The sequence below is a fragment of the Vicugna pacos genome, chromosome 10, assembly GCF_048564905.1.
Source record: "Vicugna pacos chromosome 10, VicPac4, whole genome shotgun sequence".
In the NCBI taxonomy this organism is placed as follows: Eukaryota; Metazoa; Chordata; class Mammalia; order Artiodactyla; family Camelidae; genus Vicugna; species Vicugna pacos.
Window position 1 is genome coordinate 40,542,932 of NC_132996.1, and position 22,327 is coordinate 40,565,258.

The following is a 22,327-nucleotide window of genomic DNA, read 5'->3' on the forward strand; positions in this document are numbered from 1 at the left end:
AAGGGATCCCAGAGGCGGCGGCAGCAGCAGCAGCCCGCGCCCCCCAGCTGGGGCCCTAGTGACTTATTTTTGTGTGTGATTCTTTCTTCGGGGAAGAGGCGGGAGCACGCTCTGCTCCCTCGCCGCGCGCAAATAAAGGCGCTGGGGCTGGCGGCTGGGTCAGCCCTCCCCGGCGGCTTAGCAGAAGTGGCCGGCTCGGCGGGCTCCCTTTGGGAGCAAAAAAAGCCCCCAAATAAAAAACCCAGTCCGGAAACCACCATGCCTCTTTCTTACATCTTATGTAACTTATTTATTGATTGATTAACGAAAGGCTTGATTTCCAAGAAGCTCCTCGTTTCCCCTATTGGCACTGAAGACTAATTAAAAATGCTGTGTTGGTGGTGAGTGTTAATTAGACCATTCCAAAGACGGATGTGCACCCTTGTTTCAGAAGCTTAACTCCAGTTATAAAATGAAACGGGTCAGGCTGCCCTTTCGCACCCCGCCTAATCTTTAATCCAGGTTTAAAATCCATTTTCCCAGTCTTGGAGCCACCTCCCGGCAGGAACAGCTGAAAAAAGGAAGAGGAGTAAGCAGAAGGTCACAGGGGCGTTGCCCAGTTTTAAAAACTTTGGAGAATTTAAGAAAGATGTTTCACCAAAATGGATACAATGGGTTCACAATTCCAACACCCAGGCAGAAGGATTATACCTGGAAAGGGGTGGCCTGTGGCTTATCTGCCACTTGGAATCCCAAATTGACATTTACCAGGGAATGGAGTTTTATCACAGGAAGGGATCTTTTCAAAGGTTGTCTATACATCCGAGGCTAGACCTTTGCCTGGTTCCCCATGTCCTGGGCTGTGCCTCCAAACCAATCTTTAAAATCGTTTTTCCTGGGAATTGCCCAGAAGGCAGGAAGGATTTGGGCATATGTGGGGTGGGGAGTTAAAGGCTTTTGGAGACTGTTTGACTAAGCAGGAGGAAGCTGGAGTGGTATATTCAGGATGTCTTCAGTGTGGATGAACTTGTCTTCTGGACTTTAAGGAGGAGCTGGGGCTTGCCTACAATGCTCCTCCACCCCTCTTATGGTCCAGTCTAGTCCAGTCTTTTTCCTCCCATTTCCCTTCACTGCTCCTGGCTGACTTAAGGCACAGAGAGCAGCTGCTGATAGGTTGGTGCATTTAGGGGTCCATCCAGCAAACATATTGACTTCTCAACAACCCAGAAAATATTCTGTTAGTCCTGCCTTTCAGTTTTTTTTTAAAAAAATTCAAATATGTTTTAAACTTCCTGAGATTTCTTAGGACAGGGAGCAATCAGAGCCTTTACATCAGGATTTGCTCTCATGAAGTCCACTCTTCCCAGTCGGGAAACCGAGAGCGACATCCTTGCTTCTCCCCTTTCTCGGGTACCCCCTCCCTGCCCTGGCTCTAGCATAAGGACAGTGACAGCCCCAGAACTGGTGGAGACTGACTCCTGGGGAAAACAAAGGGCTTGCAGGAGGTGCTGAGCATCCTGCCACTCCCCACTGATAGGGAGGTATTTCTGTGGCGAGAACGTCTGTCCCCATGTGCACTTGGGGCGTGTGCACCGGCTGGCATGATGGGATGTGACAGGGTCTCACCCAGGAGAGAGCTTGGGCCTGGTGCAGAGGGCAGAGCTGTTCTCAGAAATGAGACATCTCGAAGCTGAGAACGAAGCGGCCCCTCTGGAGAAGGCCCTTCCAAGTGGGAGACCCTTTTGGCACTGGCTTTTTTTCTTTGATTTTTATTCATGAGGAGAGCCAGAAGCTAAATGAAGTGTGGACTCTGGACACAGGCTGCTTGTGAAAAGCCAGATAACAGTGATCCTGCCAGAGAGGCATGAATATGAGCAAAGACTTTCAATTCAGACGTGGATTCAAATCTAGCCCCATAACTTCTAAGCTGTGTGACTTTAGGCAAGTTACTTGACCTTCCTCATCATCAGTTGTCTCATCTCTAACATGAGGCTAAGAATCCCTAATTGGAGTGAGATAACTGACACATAGCAAGTCCTTGATAGAAATTTGTTGATTGAATGAATATGTAAAGCAGTAATCAGCACCTGGCATACAGCACACATTCAATACATGTTAGCAGTTGTTAACTTTTGATCATTTACTCTGTGTCAGCAGGTGATCTTGACCTTTCCACTCCTATGTGCTATCATTATCCCCATTTTATAGGTGAGAACACCGAGGCTCAGGTTAAGTTCCTTGCTCAAGGTCACACAGTGAGTTAAATTGCAGAGGTGAGATTCAAGCCTGAATGTGTCAGAGTCCTCTAGTTTGAGGTCTCAGTTTAAATTCAGAAAAGAGGTAATCCTTGGAGCTAGTTTGCTAGAGTTTGTTTTGCTATCTGGAGCTAAGAAGCATGGATCTGAGAGATTTCACCTTTGCCAGGGATCCCTTGAAGTGGCTATGGAGATGGTGGTGGTGGGTAACTAGAGAGCTTTCTCTGGAAGTTCAGCTCTTTCCTGGGCCAGCAGAGGGCTTCACGGATGCTGCCTCTTAAGTCCACCACCTGTGGATATACAAGATGCCTGTCTTCTGGACACTGCTCTCATGGACTCTTGCCAAAGTCAGCACATCTGTGACTTGGGAATTCACTTGGAGAAATCCTCTCTGGCCAAGTGTTTCATGTGATGTAGGACAAGTCTCCAACCTTTCAAACGTTCTCCTCCTCCTCTGCAGCCCTTCGTGGCTAAGTCTCTTGTCCGCCTTTTAACCTGTTTTGGCATTGAGCCGTGCGGAAGCCTTTTGTGATAGGGAATGGCTTCGGCCTCATTCCAAAGTAGCCACCGGTCAGGACAGCTGCAAGGGAGGGTCTGAGGGCTTCTGTCTGATGCCCGCTGCGGCCGGATCTGGCCACAGCTCTCCCGGAGGCTGGCACAGCCAGAACTGTAGAATGGCTAGTGCGTTGATTAGAAATGCTGGCAAGAGACTAGTGCCTTTTAATAAAGAGCTTCCCCCCCTTTTTTTCTTTCTTTCCCAGCAGTGCTGATGCTATAGGAAAAGGCATTCATGATTATTTATTGGTGCATCTTCATGGGGATTCTCTAGTATGTTCCCACCCCTTGGAAGGGTGCATCCCGTGCAAAATGTTTTCTTTGGTGCAGAGGTCCCTCCTCTCTCCTCCCTCCCTGTCCTTCCGAGCTTCCGTGACGTCAGCCCGGAGGTGACTGGGTGCCTTCTCTGCCTGCAGGTTCTGAGGCAGGCAGTGCGGCTTGGCTCTGCTGCACAGTCGCCTTTCAGCCCTCAGATGATCTGGGCTGCTCTTTTCACTTCCCCAGTGGACCCTGCTGTCTCGCCTGCCACATGCTACCTCTGCAGCTGTAATTGGGGGGGAAATGTTGATGCCTTTTTGCTTCACAGACCATTGCTTCCCTGTCTTATCTTACCTGGGTGCCTTATTCCTATGATGATGGTGACGCACCCCACGTAGATTCGAGAGAGAACTCATTTCTGTCTCCGTCGTGCACATTTCAAGAACAGTGTCCTCTGTGTGTCTCTTCCCAGCAAGAGTGGGGAGCCCATGTGGCCCCCCCCAGGTGCTTGTCTATGGATGTGCTCGGAGGACAGAGAGGCTGGGAGGAAGATCGCTGGCTGCTGCTGGGTGTGGGCTCCAGATGGTGGGCAAGGAAGCCCAAACCTGTCCTTTTCCACTCAAGGCAAATCTGACTGTTGAACATTTTCTCCTCAGGTATGGGTCTTACTCCGTGGAAGAAGATGACAGCCCAGGAGGGCAGCAGCCTTGGCGATGAATGCTCGCAGGAACTGTGAGGGGCGGCTTCGCGAGCAGCTTCGTGGTGATTTATGGGAGTCAGGGGCTGCCGGAGAGGGATGTGGATGCTATCAACTCGGTGGATTAAATGCCCATTTACATTGTTATTGACGTATAAATTATTGGTGCCAAGGAGACAGTGAGGGAAAGGATTTCTGGGGCAGTGATGTGGCACATGCCCCAGGATATGGACTCATCTCTGCCCAAATCTGTCCTCTGGGCTCTCAGGAAGCCAGTCTTGGAACTGAAGTAAAACCCCAAGTCCCAGCTCTCATGATGCCGGCAGCAGCCGCTCTCATTGCTAAGGCAGTGATGGCGAGCAGGGTTCCCGAGTGGATTTTAAGAAGTCGGGAAGACCTTTGAAAAGGTAGCGTGGATTTCCTCAGCTGGCAGGAGCCGTGTCTGGCCACGTGCATGCATCACTTTTGCCTGGGTTATTTTATTCCTCTGTGGATTTGGACGCATCGCTGAAGGAGAGAGGGGATTTTGTTCCTGGGAAATGGAATCGGTTTCTGAGTTCAGCCAACAGCAGAAGAGAAAACTGGTTACCCATGGACTGGAAGATCAAAAGAGGGTAAGTGAGAACTTTGTTGCTTGGCTGATGGTGCCGGAATTGCTAAGGATGCGTCAGTGCGCCCAGGTGGTCGTCAGCGTGCGGTGGTTGTCACTGATGATGCTCGTTTGTCTTTCTCTGGTTAAGGAGGCAGCGTGGTGGCTCCTGATTTGCCAGGTCTTAGTGCTGGACTTGAAGCCTTGACTTGCTGGTGGGCAAGGGGAGAGAGAAAGAAGGGGGAAAAGGCAATGCTGGAAGTCAGAAAGGCAAAGATTTGTAAGCCTTATTAGCTCAGCAAGTTGACAAAAAGTGTTGGTGTTCTCTAAGTCAGATACGAGCTTATTTGTACTGAAACCCTCTTTGGGATTCATATGCTATTAGCACCTTTTGGAAATGGTACTCTTGACAGCAAGGCTTTCGTTTGAGTTATTCTCCATGTGGTTTGCTGGCTCTTGTGTTTATGGATCAAAAACATATTCTCCTCTGCTCTTTGGCCCCATCTGTGAGGATGTCACAGCCATTTAAAAAGGCCCGTTGAGTGAAGGTCATTTGCTGTCATCGGTCTGAAAGCTGCAGTCATCCAGGATCTGTGTCTACCAGTTAAAGTTCAACTTGTCTTCAAAAGCTAGACACATTCAAGAGTAGCATGGAGTGGCTGGTTGTCCAGAAAAGTTGAAGCTGTGTTTTCTCGCTCCCAGGGGAATTGCTGGGGCCAGGGGGTGGCAGGGGTTAAGTGCTACTCAAGCAAAGCCAGAGCCTGTGTTAATCTGAAAATAATTTCTGATATTTCCTTTGAAATGTTGTGGATGGTCAAAAAACTTCTGGTATTCTGTCCACATGGAGTGGAGTATTCTCTCTCCTCTGAGGCTCAAATACCCCTGGAGGTAAACACTAGCCTTACAACTCCTCCCTGTAATTTTCCATGGCTGTGTCTGTGTATGTGTAAAGGATCTTGTATAGAGTTTTGCTCTGAGTTTCAAAAAATAAAAATAAATGGAAACAAACAACATTTTAAAAACACAGCTCTTGACTCCTTTTCTAAAAAAAGTTTCCACTTCTAAAACTGCACTCACTATAATGCAGCAAGAATGCCCACTGTCTTAGGCATCTAGATAAGTGAAATTTGTTGTGATGTTTGATTTATTCAGTGTCTAACCTACTAGACCCGTCTGCTCCTATTTCTGCTGGAGCTTTCCGAGAGAGACGAGGAAAACCGATAATTGTTGTGAATAGATCCTGGGATTGACTGCATTTTACTAAGTGTGAGCCAAGTTTGGTATCCAGACACTTAGTGGAGGAACATTTGGGACCTCTGACACTGTAGAAAATTTTAATTGGGCTGGTACACCGACATAATATGCAATTATGACTGCCTCTCCTTGGCTAGGTGTGGATGTCTGCATCTCCCATCTGTTCTTGGCTCTGGCTGTGTTGGGTCCCCATGTACTGTGGAGCCTCTGGAAGGAGAATATAACCCCAAGTGAGGCTCTGCGGCAGCTGGGGTAACATCAATTGGTCATGCTCAGCTGACATTCATTTTAACTTGAACTCTAGCCGTCATGGCGATTATTAAATTTATAATGATATATGTAAGATCCATTTTAATGACTCTCTGTGCTTGAGTGAGCTCTCACTTGTGCTGGCAAAATAAGGCTTAATAGAGTATTACATTTCATTTCCTACTGAATTTTCCGGGCAGTGGTGGAAACTTCGCTTAGGAGGAATTAGATTGCTTTTTCTGATAGGCACTGTGATACAGTTCCATGTTGCTCAAGTACAGTTTGGGGGCTTCTAGAAATACCCCACTGCAGCAGCTTCTGTTGGCAGCAGCAGCCTTTGTTGGTGTGCGCCAGTGTGTGTTTGTGGGTAAACTCACACCCCATTTGTGTCAAGTGTGAAGCTAAACAAGCCTCTCCCGGCACGCAGCCTGGAATGTCTTGTCCACAGAGCTGAAAGGCGACTCTGCAGTGTTTTGGCTCCGATATCTCGGGTAAGCTGAAAACTCCTCTTCAGGGGGGATTGGCTGAAAATCCAACAAAGACACAATCGAGGCATCTGCTGGGGAGCTGGGAAGTCTCCCCCAGCACGCTTAAGTTACCATGCGTTCACTGGCGTCAGATTCTTGTTTTGTATTGCTGTGTGTGTGTGTGTGTGTGTGTATGTGTGTGTGTGTCTGTAATTCAGGGAAGGGCAGTTGTCGGGGGCTGAGAGACAAGGCAACGGGAGAGTGGCCGGCTTCATATTTCCTACCGTCCTGAGCAGCAAAAACCATTTTGGCTAAGGTTTGGTAGGTTTCATGCACCGCGTAGTACCTTGGCCCTTTTCTTGGTTCTCATACAGATGGACTGGCGTGTTGAGGGCTCCTCTGGGAACTGGCTCTTTGCGGGCACTTGCCAGTGCTTTCTGTGGCGAAGAGTGCTATGAACTGTGGGACCAGAGAGCTGAGTTCAAATGCCAGTTGCTCTCTGTGTTAGCTGTGTGACCCCAGGAAAGCTACTTAAATCCTCAGATTATTAGATTCTACATTTTCAACAGAGGACGATAGTATTTAATTACAGGGATCTTGTTAAGATTAATTGAAGTAAAGCTGGTAAGGAATTTGGCACTTGGTAATTACTTAAGAAATGTTTTATATATTCCTGGGACAGTTTGCAACGTGGGATTTCTTATTTTCCTTTTGTTATTACAAGGTTGCGTATGATTTTTGTTTTAAATCTTTAAAAAAAATACTCAAGTAAACAGATTCAAACAGAACAGAAGCTTTAGAGTATAAATTCCTCTTCTCTCTAATTCTATCCAGCAGTGACTGCTATTGACAGTTTGGTATACAGCATGCCTGACTACTCTTGGTTTGTGTTTCTTAATAAAATGAAATCACACTACATATTTTTTAATTGATGTATACTTGATTTACACTGTTTCAGGTGTACAGTAAGGTGATTCAGTTATATGTATATATTCTTTTCAATTATAAGTTATTATAAGATATTGAATATAGTTCCCTGTGCTATATAGCAGGTCCTTGTTATTTATCTATTTTATATAGAGTAGTGTGTATCTTTTAATCCCAGGTTGCTAATTTATCTCTTCCCTACTCCCCTTTGGTAACTAAGTTTTTTATTTGTCTGTGAGTCTGTTTCTGTATTGTGAATAAGTTCATTTGTGTCAATTTTTAGATTCCACATAAAAGTGATATGATATTTGGCTTACTTCACTTAGTATGATAATCTCTAGGTCCATCCATGTTGCTGCAATTGGCATTATTTCATTCTTTTTATGACTAAGTAATATTCCACTGTGTGTGTGTGTGTGTGTGTGTGTGTATATATATATATATATATATATATATATATATACTGCATCTTCTTTGTGCATTCATCTGTTGATGGACATGTAGGTTGCTTCCATGTCTTGGGGATTGTAAATAGTGCTGCTGTGAACATTGGGGTGCATGTATCTTTTTGAATTGGAGTTTTCTCCCAATATATGCCCAGGAGTGGGATTGCTGAATCATATGGCAACTCTATTTTTAGTTTTTTAAGGAACCTCCATACTGTTTTCCACACTGTATGTGTTTTTAAGAACCTTGTTTTTTCACTTAATATAGTGTGGATATCCATCTGTCATTACATATACACCTACGTCATACCTTTTAATGACTAGAGAGAGTTCTGCTACAGAAAGTGCCAAAAATTATTAATTAATCTGTTATAGAGGTACAGTTAGGATGTTTCCAAGTTTTGGCTTTTGCTCTGTGATCTTTTTTTGATATTATAAAATTCCTTTGTTCACCTATTCAACAAGTATTTATGACCTGCCTTCCATGAGCCAAGTGCTATTCTTGGAGCTAGTTATCAACTAGACAGACAAAATCTCTTTCTTCCTGAAGCTTATATTCTAGACCAGCACTGTCCAGTACAACATCCTTCAAGGATGCAAATGTTTCCATTTGTGCACGTAAATGTCAGTAGCCACTAGTTATATCTGGCCATGGAGCACTTGAAATGGGTCCATGTAGTTTAAATAAATTTAAACTTAAATAGACTCGTGACTAGTTGGCTACAGTGTTGGACAGTGCCTCTCTCAACAGTAAATATGCAAATAATTAACGTCATCTTTTTGCAGACAATGGCCTATGTGTAAAGAAAATGAATAGGGCTGGATAGTGTCATGGGCTCAGGAGGGGTGCATTTCATACTTATAATTATTTTTTAATTTCCTTTTAATTGAGGTGTAACTTACATTCAGTAAAGTCCTTCTTAAATTTATAGCTCAATGATTTTTTTTTTAGCCTCTTATACACCTGTGCAGCCACCACACAGATCAGGATATAGACTATTGCCCTCAAGAGGGTGAGTTGTAGCTGGATGTAAGGGATGCCCTCGGGGAGTGCCCTTTGAGTGGAGACCTCACTGATGAGAAGCAGCTGGCTTTGGGAAAATGGGACAGCTAATGTCACATGTGAACATGCCCACTCACCCTGCAGCAGGGAGGGCTGCTGCATTCAGAACTCTCCCTTTGGAGACTTACCTTGGTGCCACATATGGACAGTAGCTCCCCATGTATTCCTAGCACTTGTCAAATTCAAATTCTGTGCTGAAGTCAGGAAAAATCCAGTGAGGCACAGAGCTGCAAATTGCCACGGAGAGAAATTCAGCGAGATAAGTATTGTTTGGGGCTGTAAGAACCCACTTAACTAGCATAGATGGGAGAAGTAAAATTTCCCTGACAGATACGTATTGATCAGTCAAGGGAATGACTTTTTGATTGATTTTTCTTTACTCCTCTTTAGAATTTTGTCCTTCACAGACAGAGCTTTCCCACAGAGGATGAACACTGTAAAGTAAGAATTGTTCAGGGGTTTTTAAGATTCTTGATGACTGAGTGGCGACAAAGCTGGGTTAGTTGGAATATTCTCCTAGCTGTCAGCTTCTCAGCATGAAAGCCTCCTGGAGACAGTTTTTTTCAAATGACTTTGGAGAGGGTGAATTCGGGCTTTGTGTAATTAAAATTTCCAGGGTTGGCCGAACTGCTCTGGATTGTTAAAGGCTGCCCTACAAAGGGGAAGATACTGTCGTATTTGCCCTGTCAGCCTCTCCTCTTCATTGGTATTAGGGGCATCCCCGACTTCCCCATCACCTGTGGTTGCAGCTCAGAATCGTATGACCTTCTCTCCCAGCCCTCAAGTCCACTGCCTTTTCATCCCATCATCAGCCCTGCTGGTCCTGTGTCACAGTGTATCTGGCAGCTGTCTTCTTTCTGGTTTCGCTGCTGCCGCTCTTGATTCAAGTCTAGGAACTCTTGCTTGACTGGTTGTGTAGCCTCCCAGCTGGATCTCTTGTTTCCATTTCTCCTTTAGACCATCCTCCACTCCTGGCCAGATTACTCTTCTTGGAGTCTTCCTGCTATCATCCTATTCCGTGATTTCCTGCAGTGTCCTCAGAAGATGACACCCTCCCCAGCGTCTGGCACTTTACACTGTGCCCAACTGCTAGGGCATAATGGGTCAAAGCTCAGATCTCATTGGAGTCTCGTGGACCTCAGCTTCACCTCTGGAAGAGTTCTGTAACCTCCCTGAGCTGTTTTTTCAGTGGCATTTATTCATAGCTTATAAGATGCTTACCATGGTCCTGGAACATGGTAAATAATCAGTAAGTGGGAATTGCTGTGATGATTAGAGTCTTCCATTCTCTCTTATCGAGATCTTCTCTTCTCGCCAAACTCCGATTTCTGTTCCATGAACAACCCTTACATTTCCCCTCACATTTGGATCTTTGTTTCTGCATCATGTCCGTGTGTCCACCTCAAGACCCCTCACCCATCCTCCATGAAGAAGGCGTCCTCTTCCTGTTCTAATACCTTGTTCCAGTGCAGCTGGGGTAGCAGGTCACTGCATTCTCCTCATGGCCCAAATGTTTTCCCACATATCACACCTGTACCAGAGTGCTGGCTCATTGAAGGAGCTGGTCTTGTCCCTCTCCTCATTCCCTGACACAGTAGGCACTGGTAAATATTATTTGAATGAATGAATGAATGTTAATTGTTGCTTTGTGATCCTTCTTTGTCTGTGGTCCTGCAGCTGAATCTGATCTTGCAAAATGACTGGTGTACTATGTTGTCCACTCAGTGCAAGAAGAGAGATATAGGGTTCAAGGAGATGGTTAGGGGTTCTCTGCAGTGATTGAATACATTTTATTAGGGAGGCTGGATTGGATCTGGTTGAGTGGGCTAGAAAGAAGGGGCATACTGAAGCGATATTTTGAAGGATGGAGCAAAGAATTTGGGTTAGTGGCTAGGCTAGTCCTTAGACTGACAGAGAGGGATGAATCTAAAATGTTGCCAAATTTTGGTACCTTGGTGGCTGGAGAGGTCTTTCGGCCCTTTGGATGGAGCAGCTTGAGGTTATGACACCTTCTGATGCTTCTCACGGCCAAAGTGTTCTTTCACTTGGTTTGCATCAGTGAAAGAAAAATAGTTATTTCTTTTAGGACAAAGAAGGAAAACAAGACACACATATTTTAAGGTAATTTTTCTAAGCACATATGACTAAAATTAGTGAATCCTTCAGAGGGGTTAGGAAATAGGCCAAGGATTGGGAAAGTAACCAACATACTGAACAGCTGCCATGTGCCGGAGAGTATACTAGGCATTCATTTTATCTCATTTGTATCTCCCCCAAGCCCTTGATGTAGATATTATTAACCTATTCTACAGATACAAAAGCTGTGATTAAGGGATTTCTCCAAGATTCCACAGCTTATTTTGTTTGCTAGACTCCAGCACCTCATTGTAGTTTCACCTCACCTTAGGATTATATCTCTGAACTTTTTCAACTGGATTTTGCTCTAAAAATAGTTTTTTTCCAACTTCCTTTTAGTTGTGCACTTGTATCTACACGGATACACATAAGCATATACACACACTTGTGTGCATACATCCTCCTTGGCGGGATTGGCTTTTGTGACATCTTACAGTTGTTTATTCATCTGGGAACTATGTCCATCTCATTCCTCAAATCAGAGTTACCTGGCTGTGGTGAGGCTGAGCTTCTTTAGAGGAATTCTCCTCTTAGTGATCTGAGCTCTGACATGCTGACAGTGTGGTTAAGGCTCTGGACGGATGGATGCTCACATGTCAGGGAAAGATGTAGCTCCAACCCCAGCTCCCTGAACTCTTTCCAGATGAGCTGAGATGCCTGCTCTTCCTCCTGGGCTCATGTGCATTGCTGCCCTTTTGTAGCCAAAGGTAGCCACAGTTACAGGTTGATCTGCCTCCTGACAGCTCCCTGCCTGGATGACTCACCTGTCTTCCTGGCACGACTGGAGCGGGTATTAGCCAGACGCTCAGTGGATGGACACTGAGGAATTCTACAGCACATTTCACATGTCATTAAAGAATGGAAAGAGACTGTACCAGATGCAACTCAGTTCAGTCAGTTTTGGGGCCTTGTTCAGGTAGAGTGGGGGGCCAGGCCAATGCTCTGCTTCCATTTCAATGCAGAGACTGTGAGATAGCACAAGATCAGTCCCATTTATTCATTCATTCATTCCAATATTGTTTATTGAGTCCCTACTGTATGCCAGCCAGCCATAGCATCTCACAGGGTGGCCTAAATTGTGTCCCCTGCCCCCAGTTCACATGTTAAAGCCCTAAACCCCCATGTATATCAGAATGTGACTGTGTTTAGAGTCAGGCCCATTGTCAAGGAGATAATTAAGGTTAAATGAGGTCATAAGGGTGGGACTCTAAACTGATAGGACTGGTATACTTAGAAGAGGAGGAGACACCAGGGATGTGTGTGCACAGAAGAAAGGCCATATGAGGACATAGCCAGAAGGGGGCCACCTGCCAGTCCGGGAGAGGAGCCTCAGGAGAAACTGTATCTGCTGACACCTTGATCTTAGACTTCAAGCCTTCAGAACTGTGAGAAAATAAATGTTTGTTGTTTAAGCCGCCCAGTCCATGGTATTTTGCTATGATGGCCCTGGCAGATTAATATAGTGGCAGAGAGAGAGAGAAAGAGAGAGAGAGAGAGAGAGAGAGAGAGAGAGAGAGAGAGAGAGAGAGAGAGAGTGAGAGAGAGAGAGTGAGTTGGCTTAAGACATTTTACCTACAACAACCTAGACTGTAAGCTCCCGGAGAGCAGACACAAGGTCAGTTCCCCAGCATCCAACCCCCTGCCTGATGCCTGGTAGGTGTTTAGCAAATATTTGTTGAGAAAATACATGCTTGAAAAGGATGAGAACAGAGAATGGAGAAATTGGACAGTCCATGGGAACAGTTGGGATTTTGTCCTGTAGGTATTGAGAAACTGCTGGAGGCATCAGAATTGGAGAATTCCCTGGAAATCGTGGTTGGGAAGATTCTGGAATAAATTGAGGTGGATAGGAAGAGATGAGGGGGGCAGTGCAGGTGAGGGAGCCTGGAATCAGAAAGACCAGTTAGGAGACCACAGTAGTGATGTATTTGGTAATGCTATTCCAGGGCTTAGACAAAGGGAAGGAGGAAATGGGCACAGAGACAAGGAATAGAATATGAGGAATAGAAACTGGCCAGCAGCTGGATATGGTGGACTCATGTCCCAGATGGCATGAATCCCAGGAGTCTCCAAGCTCAGAGCCTCCCCACTGTGTCTGGTAGAATGGTGTCTAACAGCCCAGTGGTGCATTGGGTCATGACTGTCTAACATACCCCGGATGTCCTGTGATCTCCTACAGTGGTCATAATAGAGCAGTTAACACTGTCTCCACTTGGTAGATGAAGTGAATGAGGCAGGGACAGGTGAAGTGACCTGCCCAACGTCACACAATGTGTGAACAACTGGGTGAGGGTGAAGGTGTCTCGTCCTCTTCTCCTGCAGTCTAGGTCACTTGCTAGGGAATAAAACTGCCTTCCTCAGTCAGCAGAGACAAATGCTGATGTTTTGTTATTTTAGTTTAACTTTCAATGGGAAAGAAATCTTGGCATTTCTTGGACCCGACTTTAAAGATACTGGAAAAAAAGCTGGGTTATTTTTTATTCATAGAAGTTGAACAATAATTCAGGCACCTCACAGATGGCCTCTCCCCATTTGTTTGCAAGATACACATAAATTGCATGAGGATAGCTCTGAAATAAGTAAAATGGATTGACTTCCAGCTCTGTCCCAGCTGGCTTCCAGGAACCAAATTACTGAGTCCTCAGCACAAAGGAGGGCTGAGATTAGAGGGAGTAAGCATAAGAGGGAGTAAGCAGTGCCAACTCTCCAGCTGGCATCCTATGTAGGTATCCAGTGTAGGGCTGGCATATTTGTTCAAGCCTTTTACTTACCTGATTTCTTTAGAGAACTCTTTAGAGAACTTGAACTTCTCCTGTTGGCCTGTATTGTTTGACCATTCATTCCTTTCTTAAACTAGGTAAAGTTGTTAAGAACATAACTTTGGGGCTTTAGTACATGGATTGTTCATTTATCCTTTCTAGGCTCTGCTTCTTCATCTTGAAAATTAGGATGATAATAATAAAATCTTTGGTGAGGATTATGAGGTATAATGCAGTGGAAGGATTTAACACGGGACTTAGCACACAATGAAGTATTAAATGATATCTATTATAATGCTTACCCTGTTTCCCTTTCCTCGTTTAGCAAAACCCTCTAAGTGGCGTATCTGGGGAATAAAATTGAGAGTGGGGGATATGTGTGATGATTTTTAGTTTATTTGAGTTTACTTTTCCAGTTAACTGAAGATCATGTACAATTACTTCTAAACTTTTGTTACTGCACATCTTCCTCAAAGAAAGTCTGCTTTCCTGCTTTAGAAGTGCTGTTGATGCAAACAACCAAGTCTTCCTTTGTGTCAAAATCCTGTAGGAACTTCCTTGACCTCATCGTCCTTCACATTAATTTACAATTTATAGAACTCTGGGGTGTAAGGATTAAGCTAACTAAACCTTTTGTGTGACTCCAACACCCTCACCCCAAACCCCACAAGTTGCATTTTGCTTGAGTATGTTTTATGACTTTCATTTTTGGCACTTTGTGGCATCCCCTAAAATCTCAGCACCAAGGAAAAAAATTCTGGTGACCTAGAGGTGAGTTCCAATTAATCAAGATTTTCCTAATCTTGTCCTAGGTTACTTTGCTCCTAAAGCTTAGATCAGATTCTTCCATGCCTGCGGTTTGAATCAAAATAATGACATCTCTAACTCTCATCCTCAGGGCATTAATTTTTCATCTTCCTTCTCTTTGGGATAATTAGAAAGAGAAGAGTGTGGGGGTTGGGGAGAGACATGAGAGGAGACGTGGCTGGCAGAGCAGGAGTGGTTGTTTTTATAATGCAGCCTCTTCCGAGAAGAGGGGACATCTGAAGTCTTGCATCTGCATTCCCAGTTCATTTGAGGAAGCAGAGGCAAGGGTTGGGACTGGGGCCAGTAGCTGATGGAGCTGGATCAGAGTGGTTCCTGATGTGGGAACCAGGGGTCATTTGGGGAAGGAGCCAGAGTTGTGTAACTGTATGTGTTGGAGAGGAAGGTGGAGAAATACACTTAGGGGCATGTGGGGACTTCTCCCTTAACTAAGCCAAGGAAGTACAGACAAGGTTACTCAAAGCCTTGTCAGTTTCCTGCATCCACACTCCCTTGAACCTCTAGGGTTCACGTTGGGACTTGAAGGACAAGCATCAACACCATGATTACAGCTAGCAGGATCCTACATCCTTGGTCTCTTGTGAAGCTGTCACAGAGGTGCCAATTGGGGCACGTGGAATATGGTGCCTTTACATTCACAGTCTAGATTTTTGCTAGCTTCTTGGGTAGATGAGTGAGGTTCCTTCAGCAACTCTCCCCCCGCCACCACCACCAAGGGTGGATTGTCCACTAGAGGCTTCCTTGAGTGCATGGTTCTAAATTGAAAATATTTCTCTCTTTTTTCACTGATATCATTAAAAATGCAATAAGCAAAAATCCTTAACAACATGGGAAAATCTTCATGAAAACTAAAAAGTAGAACAAAGAATTGTAACTTTTACATCTTGTGCCTCTCACTTGTTTAAACCTGCATGTAATCAATTGCTGGAAGTCTCTCTTCAGTAACCATTCAGCTTCATGTTGATCTCTATTTTCCTAATACATCCTACCTTGTTTGGCACATAGTCGATGATCAGTACATACTTGTTGAATGAATGAATGAGCATCAACATTCTTAATTGGCAGAGCCGGGTGATGAAAGAATCTGACAGACACAGGTTTGTCCTCTGACTTTCTGAGCTAGACTCTTGGTAACATAGAGCAGTAGCATCTTAGAAAGGAGAAGGTTTTAATTGTCCTTGCTTTTGTGATGGAAGAAACGGTGTCTGGAAAGACTGCTTAGAGCTGAATGTTCTGCATTTGTACATCTTTGTGTATGTGGGGTTTCTTAACTTTGAAGACCCATTTTTAAATTGTGAATCTATTATTTCTGACCCCCACTGGCAGAGCTATGCCTTTTTCCTTTGAGTTTCCATAGTTCTGTGGTGATGGGTAATCTGGAAGGTTACTCTATTGATAAATCAGTGCAAACTATGCCCTTACATGTTGTAGCACATGTAAAAATTATTAGAGCAAGTAAGAGAAGCAAGGAGACAGAAAGTATCTTTTTGAAGCCTGTGAAATGTTCTGAAATGGAGACAAATTATGGAGACATTGATGAGAAGTGTTTGAGTTCACCTGGGCCCTTCTTATCCAAAAGAGAAGGCATGTGGTGCTAGGTTTATCGTGTTACTCTTTCAGTTGGTTCCTGGCATTCAAGAGAAACAGCTCTGTGCGGAAAGGTGCTGATTAAGATTGGTCCTTTGAGTGTCAATTAGGATGGTGTGATCCTAGTACTACCCAGTGACCACCCTGAATCAAAGGTACCACCATGAGGCTGCCTGACCCTTGCTGTAGTTGAGATTATTATGGTCCTTTCTCCCACTGCCCACACTCTTGTGAGAGGAAGGTACTTTCCTACTCTACTGATGTTGGATGTGGCCAGTGGCCTGCTTGAAATGTGGAGAGAAGTTCAGTGTGCCAGTTCCAAGCCTGGGTCATAAGAAACATAGTTTCTGCTTGCCCTTCTGGGAATTCCTGATTTCTTCAGTGACCAGAACATATCTCAGCCAGCTGCTGCTGTTCTATCCCAGGCCTCACAGAACAGACCTAAAGCTGAGATGTACATTTGAGAAGTAAATGCTTAGTTTTGTATGTGCCCGAAATTTTGGTTTGTTTGTTATGCAGCAAAAGCTGACTAATACATCCTGGAATCATATAGACTTTTACTGGGCAAAGCAGTTTTATCATGTGTGATATTTACTTCATAAGACAATTTACCAAAAAAAAAAAAACTGATGCAGAGTTTTTCAAATTTGAGTTCTAGAGCACTTGCCTCAGAATTACCTGAAAAAACAGGTCTGGTCCAGACCCACCAACTTAGAATATCTGGGGTTAGGGCCCATAAACCTGCATTTAAAATTCTGCATTCCAGTGATTCTAACATACATTGAAGTTTGAGAATTACTATCAACCAGTGACCACCTCCATCAGCACCAGAATCAGCGCTCTGCAGAAATGGGTTGAAGGAAAAAAAATTTTTTTTGAATTGCAAAGAGTTTCACCTAAGTTCCCTTAAGTAAAAAAGGAGTTCGTTGTCAATGGAAAGGACACATGCACTTAGGAAACCAGAGAAACATTGAGAAGCAGGCTTCAGGAAGGACTGGAATAAGGCAACTCCAGGTCCTGGATACTGTTTGTTCCTCTTTGGCTGTTGTGTCCCTTCTCTGCCTCTATCCGTACATCTCTTCCTTTCTCTTCTTCCCAGCATACTTCCTCCACTGCTCCTTATAGTTTCTTTCTCTTTTAACTTCAAGGCTGACGCTCATCACTTTCACCAACCATCACCCCATCTCTTTCAATATCACTGCTCTCTGAGAACTTCCCTTTGTGTTCTTAGTTCAGGGTCATGAGATGCTCTGATTGGCTCCTCTCATTTTGTCCAGCTCAGATGCAAATCCAGAGAGGTAGATCAGCCTCTGGATTGGCCACTCATGAGTTATGGGTGTGTTCCTGGGCCAATCAACTATGGCCATGGTGGGGGTGGGTGACATGGTTCATGGTTGAGGGTAGATTACTCCAGGAGGAGGCATGCATGGGCAGGCAGTGATTGACATCTCTATTCTTTTAGGTAGAATTTGATGGGAAAAGGATATAGAAACGGGGAGACACTTTCTGGGGTGGATGGTCAAGGGAATGATGAAATCATCTGTTGAATGTTTGTCTTTCTCACTGGATTGTCCCTGCCTTCACAAGACTCACCATCCAGTGGAGCAAGCAGGCATTAAATGAATATTGAAACAAAGATCTTCTGAGGTTCCACAAATTGACAATTGGAATATACCGGGGGAGACGGAGCTTTCAACAACAGAAAACAGGAAGCCAAATGGTAAGGTGGAAAGAACTTTGGCAATTTGAACAAACTGGGTTTGAATCTCTGCCGCAGAATGTATGGTGTTCTTTTGATTTTGAGAGAAGTTTCTTAATGTCTCTGAGTTTCACTTCCTCATCTGTAAAACGTGGATACTAATAGTTTCTACCTTGTAGGATTATATTAAAAGAGATAAAGTATGTGAAGTAACTAGCTCTGCGCCTGGTGTATTGCACTGGTGCTGATCAAAAGTGAACTTTCTTTTACCTGCCTCTGAGCTCATGCTAAGCCACGAGAAGTTGCACTTTGTAATTGAAGTGTTAGTGGATCTACTTTGGGACCACCATCCATTGTCTGTAGAAGTGCGTGGAGAAGTCACATTTTTGAGAGGAGTTGGGTTACAATTTCAGTTCATTACCTGACAGCTACAACTGGGTGTCCTGTCTTTTCCTTGGGCCTCAGCTCCTACTGGACAGGTGTGAGGCTTTTTGACTCCTTGGTATGGCCTTTTGCTAGTATTTGACATGTGGCTAACTTTAGGGGGTGAATCTTCTGGTTGGAAGGCTGGGCAAAGTTCCCAGCTGTAAAGCGTCTTTGTCCCTGGCTGCCTTCCATCATCCAGAGACCGTTGCGCCAAGCCCAGGGAGCCAACTCGCTCTGCCAATTGAGATCAAGAGCACTCGGAAACAGGAGCCCTGGATGTGTGCACTCTCTTCTCTTGTGGCCATCAATCACTGGCACAGCCCAGCTAGGACAGCAAAGGGGGACACGGCAAATAAGCAATTTGCATGACTAGAACAACATGAAGCCCTTTGCCTACGGTAACTGAAAAAAATCTAATTTCTGCCCATGTCCCTGGAGTATCTTCCTATTTGGATTCCTATGGAGTCTCCAAATCTTATTATAAATACAACTGAGGAGGCAGAAGGAATTCGCATGCTAGAGTTGGATTGTGAGGAGAATCTCTGGGCCCCACAATCATGCCCAGAGATGTGGATCTCAGCTAGATTAGGGAGGATGAGGTAGAGGAGCTGGGGAAAGACATGAATGAGGGCAGTGCAGATGGGGGAGTGGGGGCAGCCTGGAGGGTGGTGATGGACTGGGGACTGCTGAGGTCCCCTGGTGCAGGGATGTTAGTACCCTATCATCTTAGGCAGTGCTATTGTTCCCACTTTACAGATGGAGAAATAAAGGTTCGGAGAAGTTAGTAACTTTCCCATGGTTCCAGCAACTGGAAGCAGTAGACCTGGGTCTTGAAGCTAGCTCTGCGTGACTCCAAAGCCTGTGTGCTTTTTCATCAGATACCATTATCAGATGTTAATATACCACTAACCTGATTTCTGCCTTAATATTACTCTGTATCTGTTTTTAAATTGAGTCTCTTATAAAATTAGGCTTATCACAAGGCTAATATCAATGAAATCCTGGGTTTGATGTGCTACTTAGTTTTCTTTCTAATACCCATTAAAATAAAATCCTGGATATGAACTTTTTTTTTAACATTTTTTATTGATTCATAATCATTTTACAGTGTTGTGTCAAATTCCAGTGTTCAGCACAATTTTTCAGTCATTCATGGACATATACACACTCATTGTCACATTTTTTTCTCTGTGATTTATCATAACATTTTGTGTATATTTCCCTGTGCTATACAGTGTAATCTTGTTTATCTATTCTACAATTTTGAAACCCCAGTCTACCCCTTCCCACCCTCTACCCCGCCCCCCACCCCGGTAACCACAAGTCTGTATTCTCTGTCCATGAGTCTATTTCTGTCCTGTATTTATGCTTTGTTTTTGTTTGTTTGTTTGTTTTTGTTTTTTAGATTCCACATATGAGCGATCTCATATGGTATTTTTTTTTCTCTTTCTGGCTTACTTCACTTAGAATGACATTCTCTAGGAGCATCCATGTTGCTGCAAATGGCATTATGTTGTCGGTTTTTATGGCTGAGTAGTATTCCATTGTATAAATATACCACATCTTCTTTATCCAGTCACCTGTTGATGGACATTTAGGTTGTTTCCATGTTTTGGCTATTGTAAATAGTGCTGCTATGAACATTGGGGTGCAGGTGTCATCCTGAAGTAGATTTCCTTCTGGGTACAAGCCCAGGAGTGGGATTCCTGGGTCATATGGTAAGTCTATTCCTAGTCTTTTGAGGAATCTCCACACTGTTTTCCATAGTGGCTGCACCAAACTGCATTCCCACCAGCAGTGTAGGAGGGTTCCCCTTTCTCCACAGCCTCTCCAGCATTTGTCATTTTTGGATTTTTGAATGACGGCCATTCTGACTGGTGTGAGGTGATACCTCATTGTAGTTTTGATTTGCATTTCTCTGATAATTAGTGATATTGAACATTTTTTCATGTGTTTTTTGATCATTTGTATGTCTTCCTTGGAGAATTGCTTGTTTAGGTCTTCTGCCCATTTTTGGATTGGGTTGTTTATTTTTTTTCTTATTGAGTCGTATGAGCTGCTTATATATTTTGGAGATCAAGCCTTTGTCAGTTTCACTTGCAAAAATTTTCTCCCATTCCGTAGGTTTTCTTCTTGTTTTATTTCTGGTTTCCAGGATATGAACTTTTTAAAAAGTTTTTTGTGGTACTACCTCCAATAACATACCAACAGGGGTACACAGACCTCAGTTTGGGGAACACTGCCCTGTATATAAGTAGCAACATGACAACAACAGTAACAACATCAACCAGTCACTGAACACTCACCATGTGCCGAGCCCTGCACAAAGCATCAGAGCAGGAAGAACGTGGGCTCAGTAGTCAGACCTGGGTTTAAAACTGAAATCTGCCAGTTCCTTGACATGTGACCTTCAACACCTTAGTTATCGTCTCTGTGCCTCAGTTTCCTAATCTGTAAAATGGGGATGATAATAATAATATTTACCTTCTAAATATTGTGCTGAACATTAAACAACTTAATTACACTTAGACAAGTGCCTTGCACATATTAAGTGCTAAGTATTAGCTATTATTCATTTATTTAACAATTAATTAATGTTTGAGCATGTTCTGTATACCAGACACCATTCTGTAAACTTCACAACAATCTGGTGATGTGGGTATTATCCCCATTTTACAGATGAGAAAACTCAGGTTGAACAGTTTCCTCCAAGGTTTCCCAGCCCAATACATGAGGAAACCAAAACTCAAATTGAGATATGTCTGAGGCTCTACTGCAGTGATTTTTGCAGAATGCTTCCAACACAAAATATGTGGTTTGTATTTTTTTCCACCCAGACTAATTTTTCGACACCAGGTGGGTGTCCTATAATTCAATTCAGTTCAATCAATTCTGACACTATCTACCTGGAGTTTAGTGTCAGATCCCACAAGTTAAGGGCTCAGTCCCACAAGACTGCCCCCAGTTCAGGTGCTAATTGCAAGGCCAGACCACCTGACTTCTGACCAACCATCTGTAAGTCACAGGTTCCCACCACCGCCTCCTTGAAGTTTTCTAGAATGGCTCACAGAACTTAGGAAAAGAGTTTGCTTACTATTACTGGTTTATTATAAAGGGTGCAAGAACCAAATGGAAGAGACACACAGGTCAAGGTATGTGGATAGAAGCATGGAGCTTCACTGTCCTCTGTGAGCATGCACCCTCCCAGTACCTCACCGTATTCACCAACTCTGAACCTCCCTGAACCCCTTAGTTCAGGGTTTTTTATGGAGGCTCCAGTACGCAGGCTTGATTATTTAGATCATTGGCCATTTTTGAGTAAGTCAGTCTCCAGCCCCTCTCCCCTCCCTGGAGGTTGGGGAGTGAGGTCAGCCGGGCTGAAAGTTCCAATCCTCTAGTCATAGTTGGTTCCTCTGGCAACCAACCCCCATCCTGAAGCCCCCATCAAGAGTCATCTCATTAGCATAAACTCAGGAAAAACTAAAGACCAGCCACTCCTATCACTCAGGAAATTCCAAGGGTTTTAGAAACTCTGTGTCAGGAACTGGCGGTAAAGACTAAATATATATTTCTTAATATATCATGATATCATATACACCATAGTTGGTTCTTTTATCTACTCTGCCATCACTGCTTCCCCACAAAGGGAACCCCAATTCCTGTCAGAGGGATGCCTGCCCACTTATTTCTCAGAAGTGTGGCCAGACTTCATCCCCTCGGGCCAACTGAACCTCCTCGGCTGGTTTTCGGAAAGCAGCCAGTGTTGCCCTGTCTGTCCATCTTCCAACTTTGATTCTGGTTATGTGAGAATGGGTCTTCAGCTCCTATTAGCTTGTGGCCTCTTTGTGTCCACGACAGCGTCCGCCGTCCAGAGCACAGTGGGCAGTCAACACATATTAGAATGTGAGACTGCCGGCGGCACAGTGATCTGGAACTGGCAGACGCCACCATAACAGCAACAACACCAGCATTTGCACACAGGCATCTTGTTTTGCAAGGTGCAGGAGTTAACAACCTGTTTAACCCGTCATATAAAATAGTACTTTGCTTTACAGAAGATGTCTTCATGGAGTTCTTTTCCTTAGAGAACTTCAGAAAATTGTGATCGGTTGTTACTTTTCATGAATTTGTTCACTATGCAAAGCTAGGTTTACCC

General features: G+C 44.2%; 1 protein-coding gene and 1 long non-coding RNA gene across 2 annotated transcripts in view; one reads left to right on the top strand and one right to left on the bottom strand.

Annotated features, from left to right (window-relative positions):
- NAV2 (neuron navigator 2) overlaps positions 1–22,327 on the top strand; it is a 773,977-nt gene that overhangs the window by 85,965 nt on the left and 665,685 nt on the right. The window contains exon 2 of the mRNA XM_031681096.2: positions 3,704–4,358. Coding sequence (XP_031536956.1) covers positions 4,284–4,358 — 75 coding nt within the window. The 5' untranslated portion in view covers positions 3,704–4,283. The remainder of the gene's footprint in view (positions 1–3,703; positions 4,359–22,327) is intronic.
- LOC140698738 (uncharacterized) lies at positions 260–21,509 on the bottom strand. The gene is made up of 4 exons (XR_012076625.1): positions 21,388–21,509; positions 20,478–20,622; positions 8,868–8,966; positions 260–550 (listed from the first exon to the last, which is right to left on the bottom strand). It is a non-coding gene; the product is annotated as an uncharacterized lncRNA (long non-coding RNA).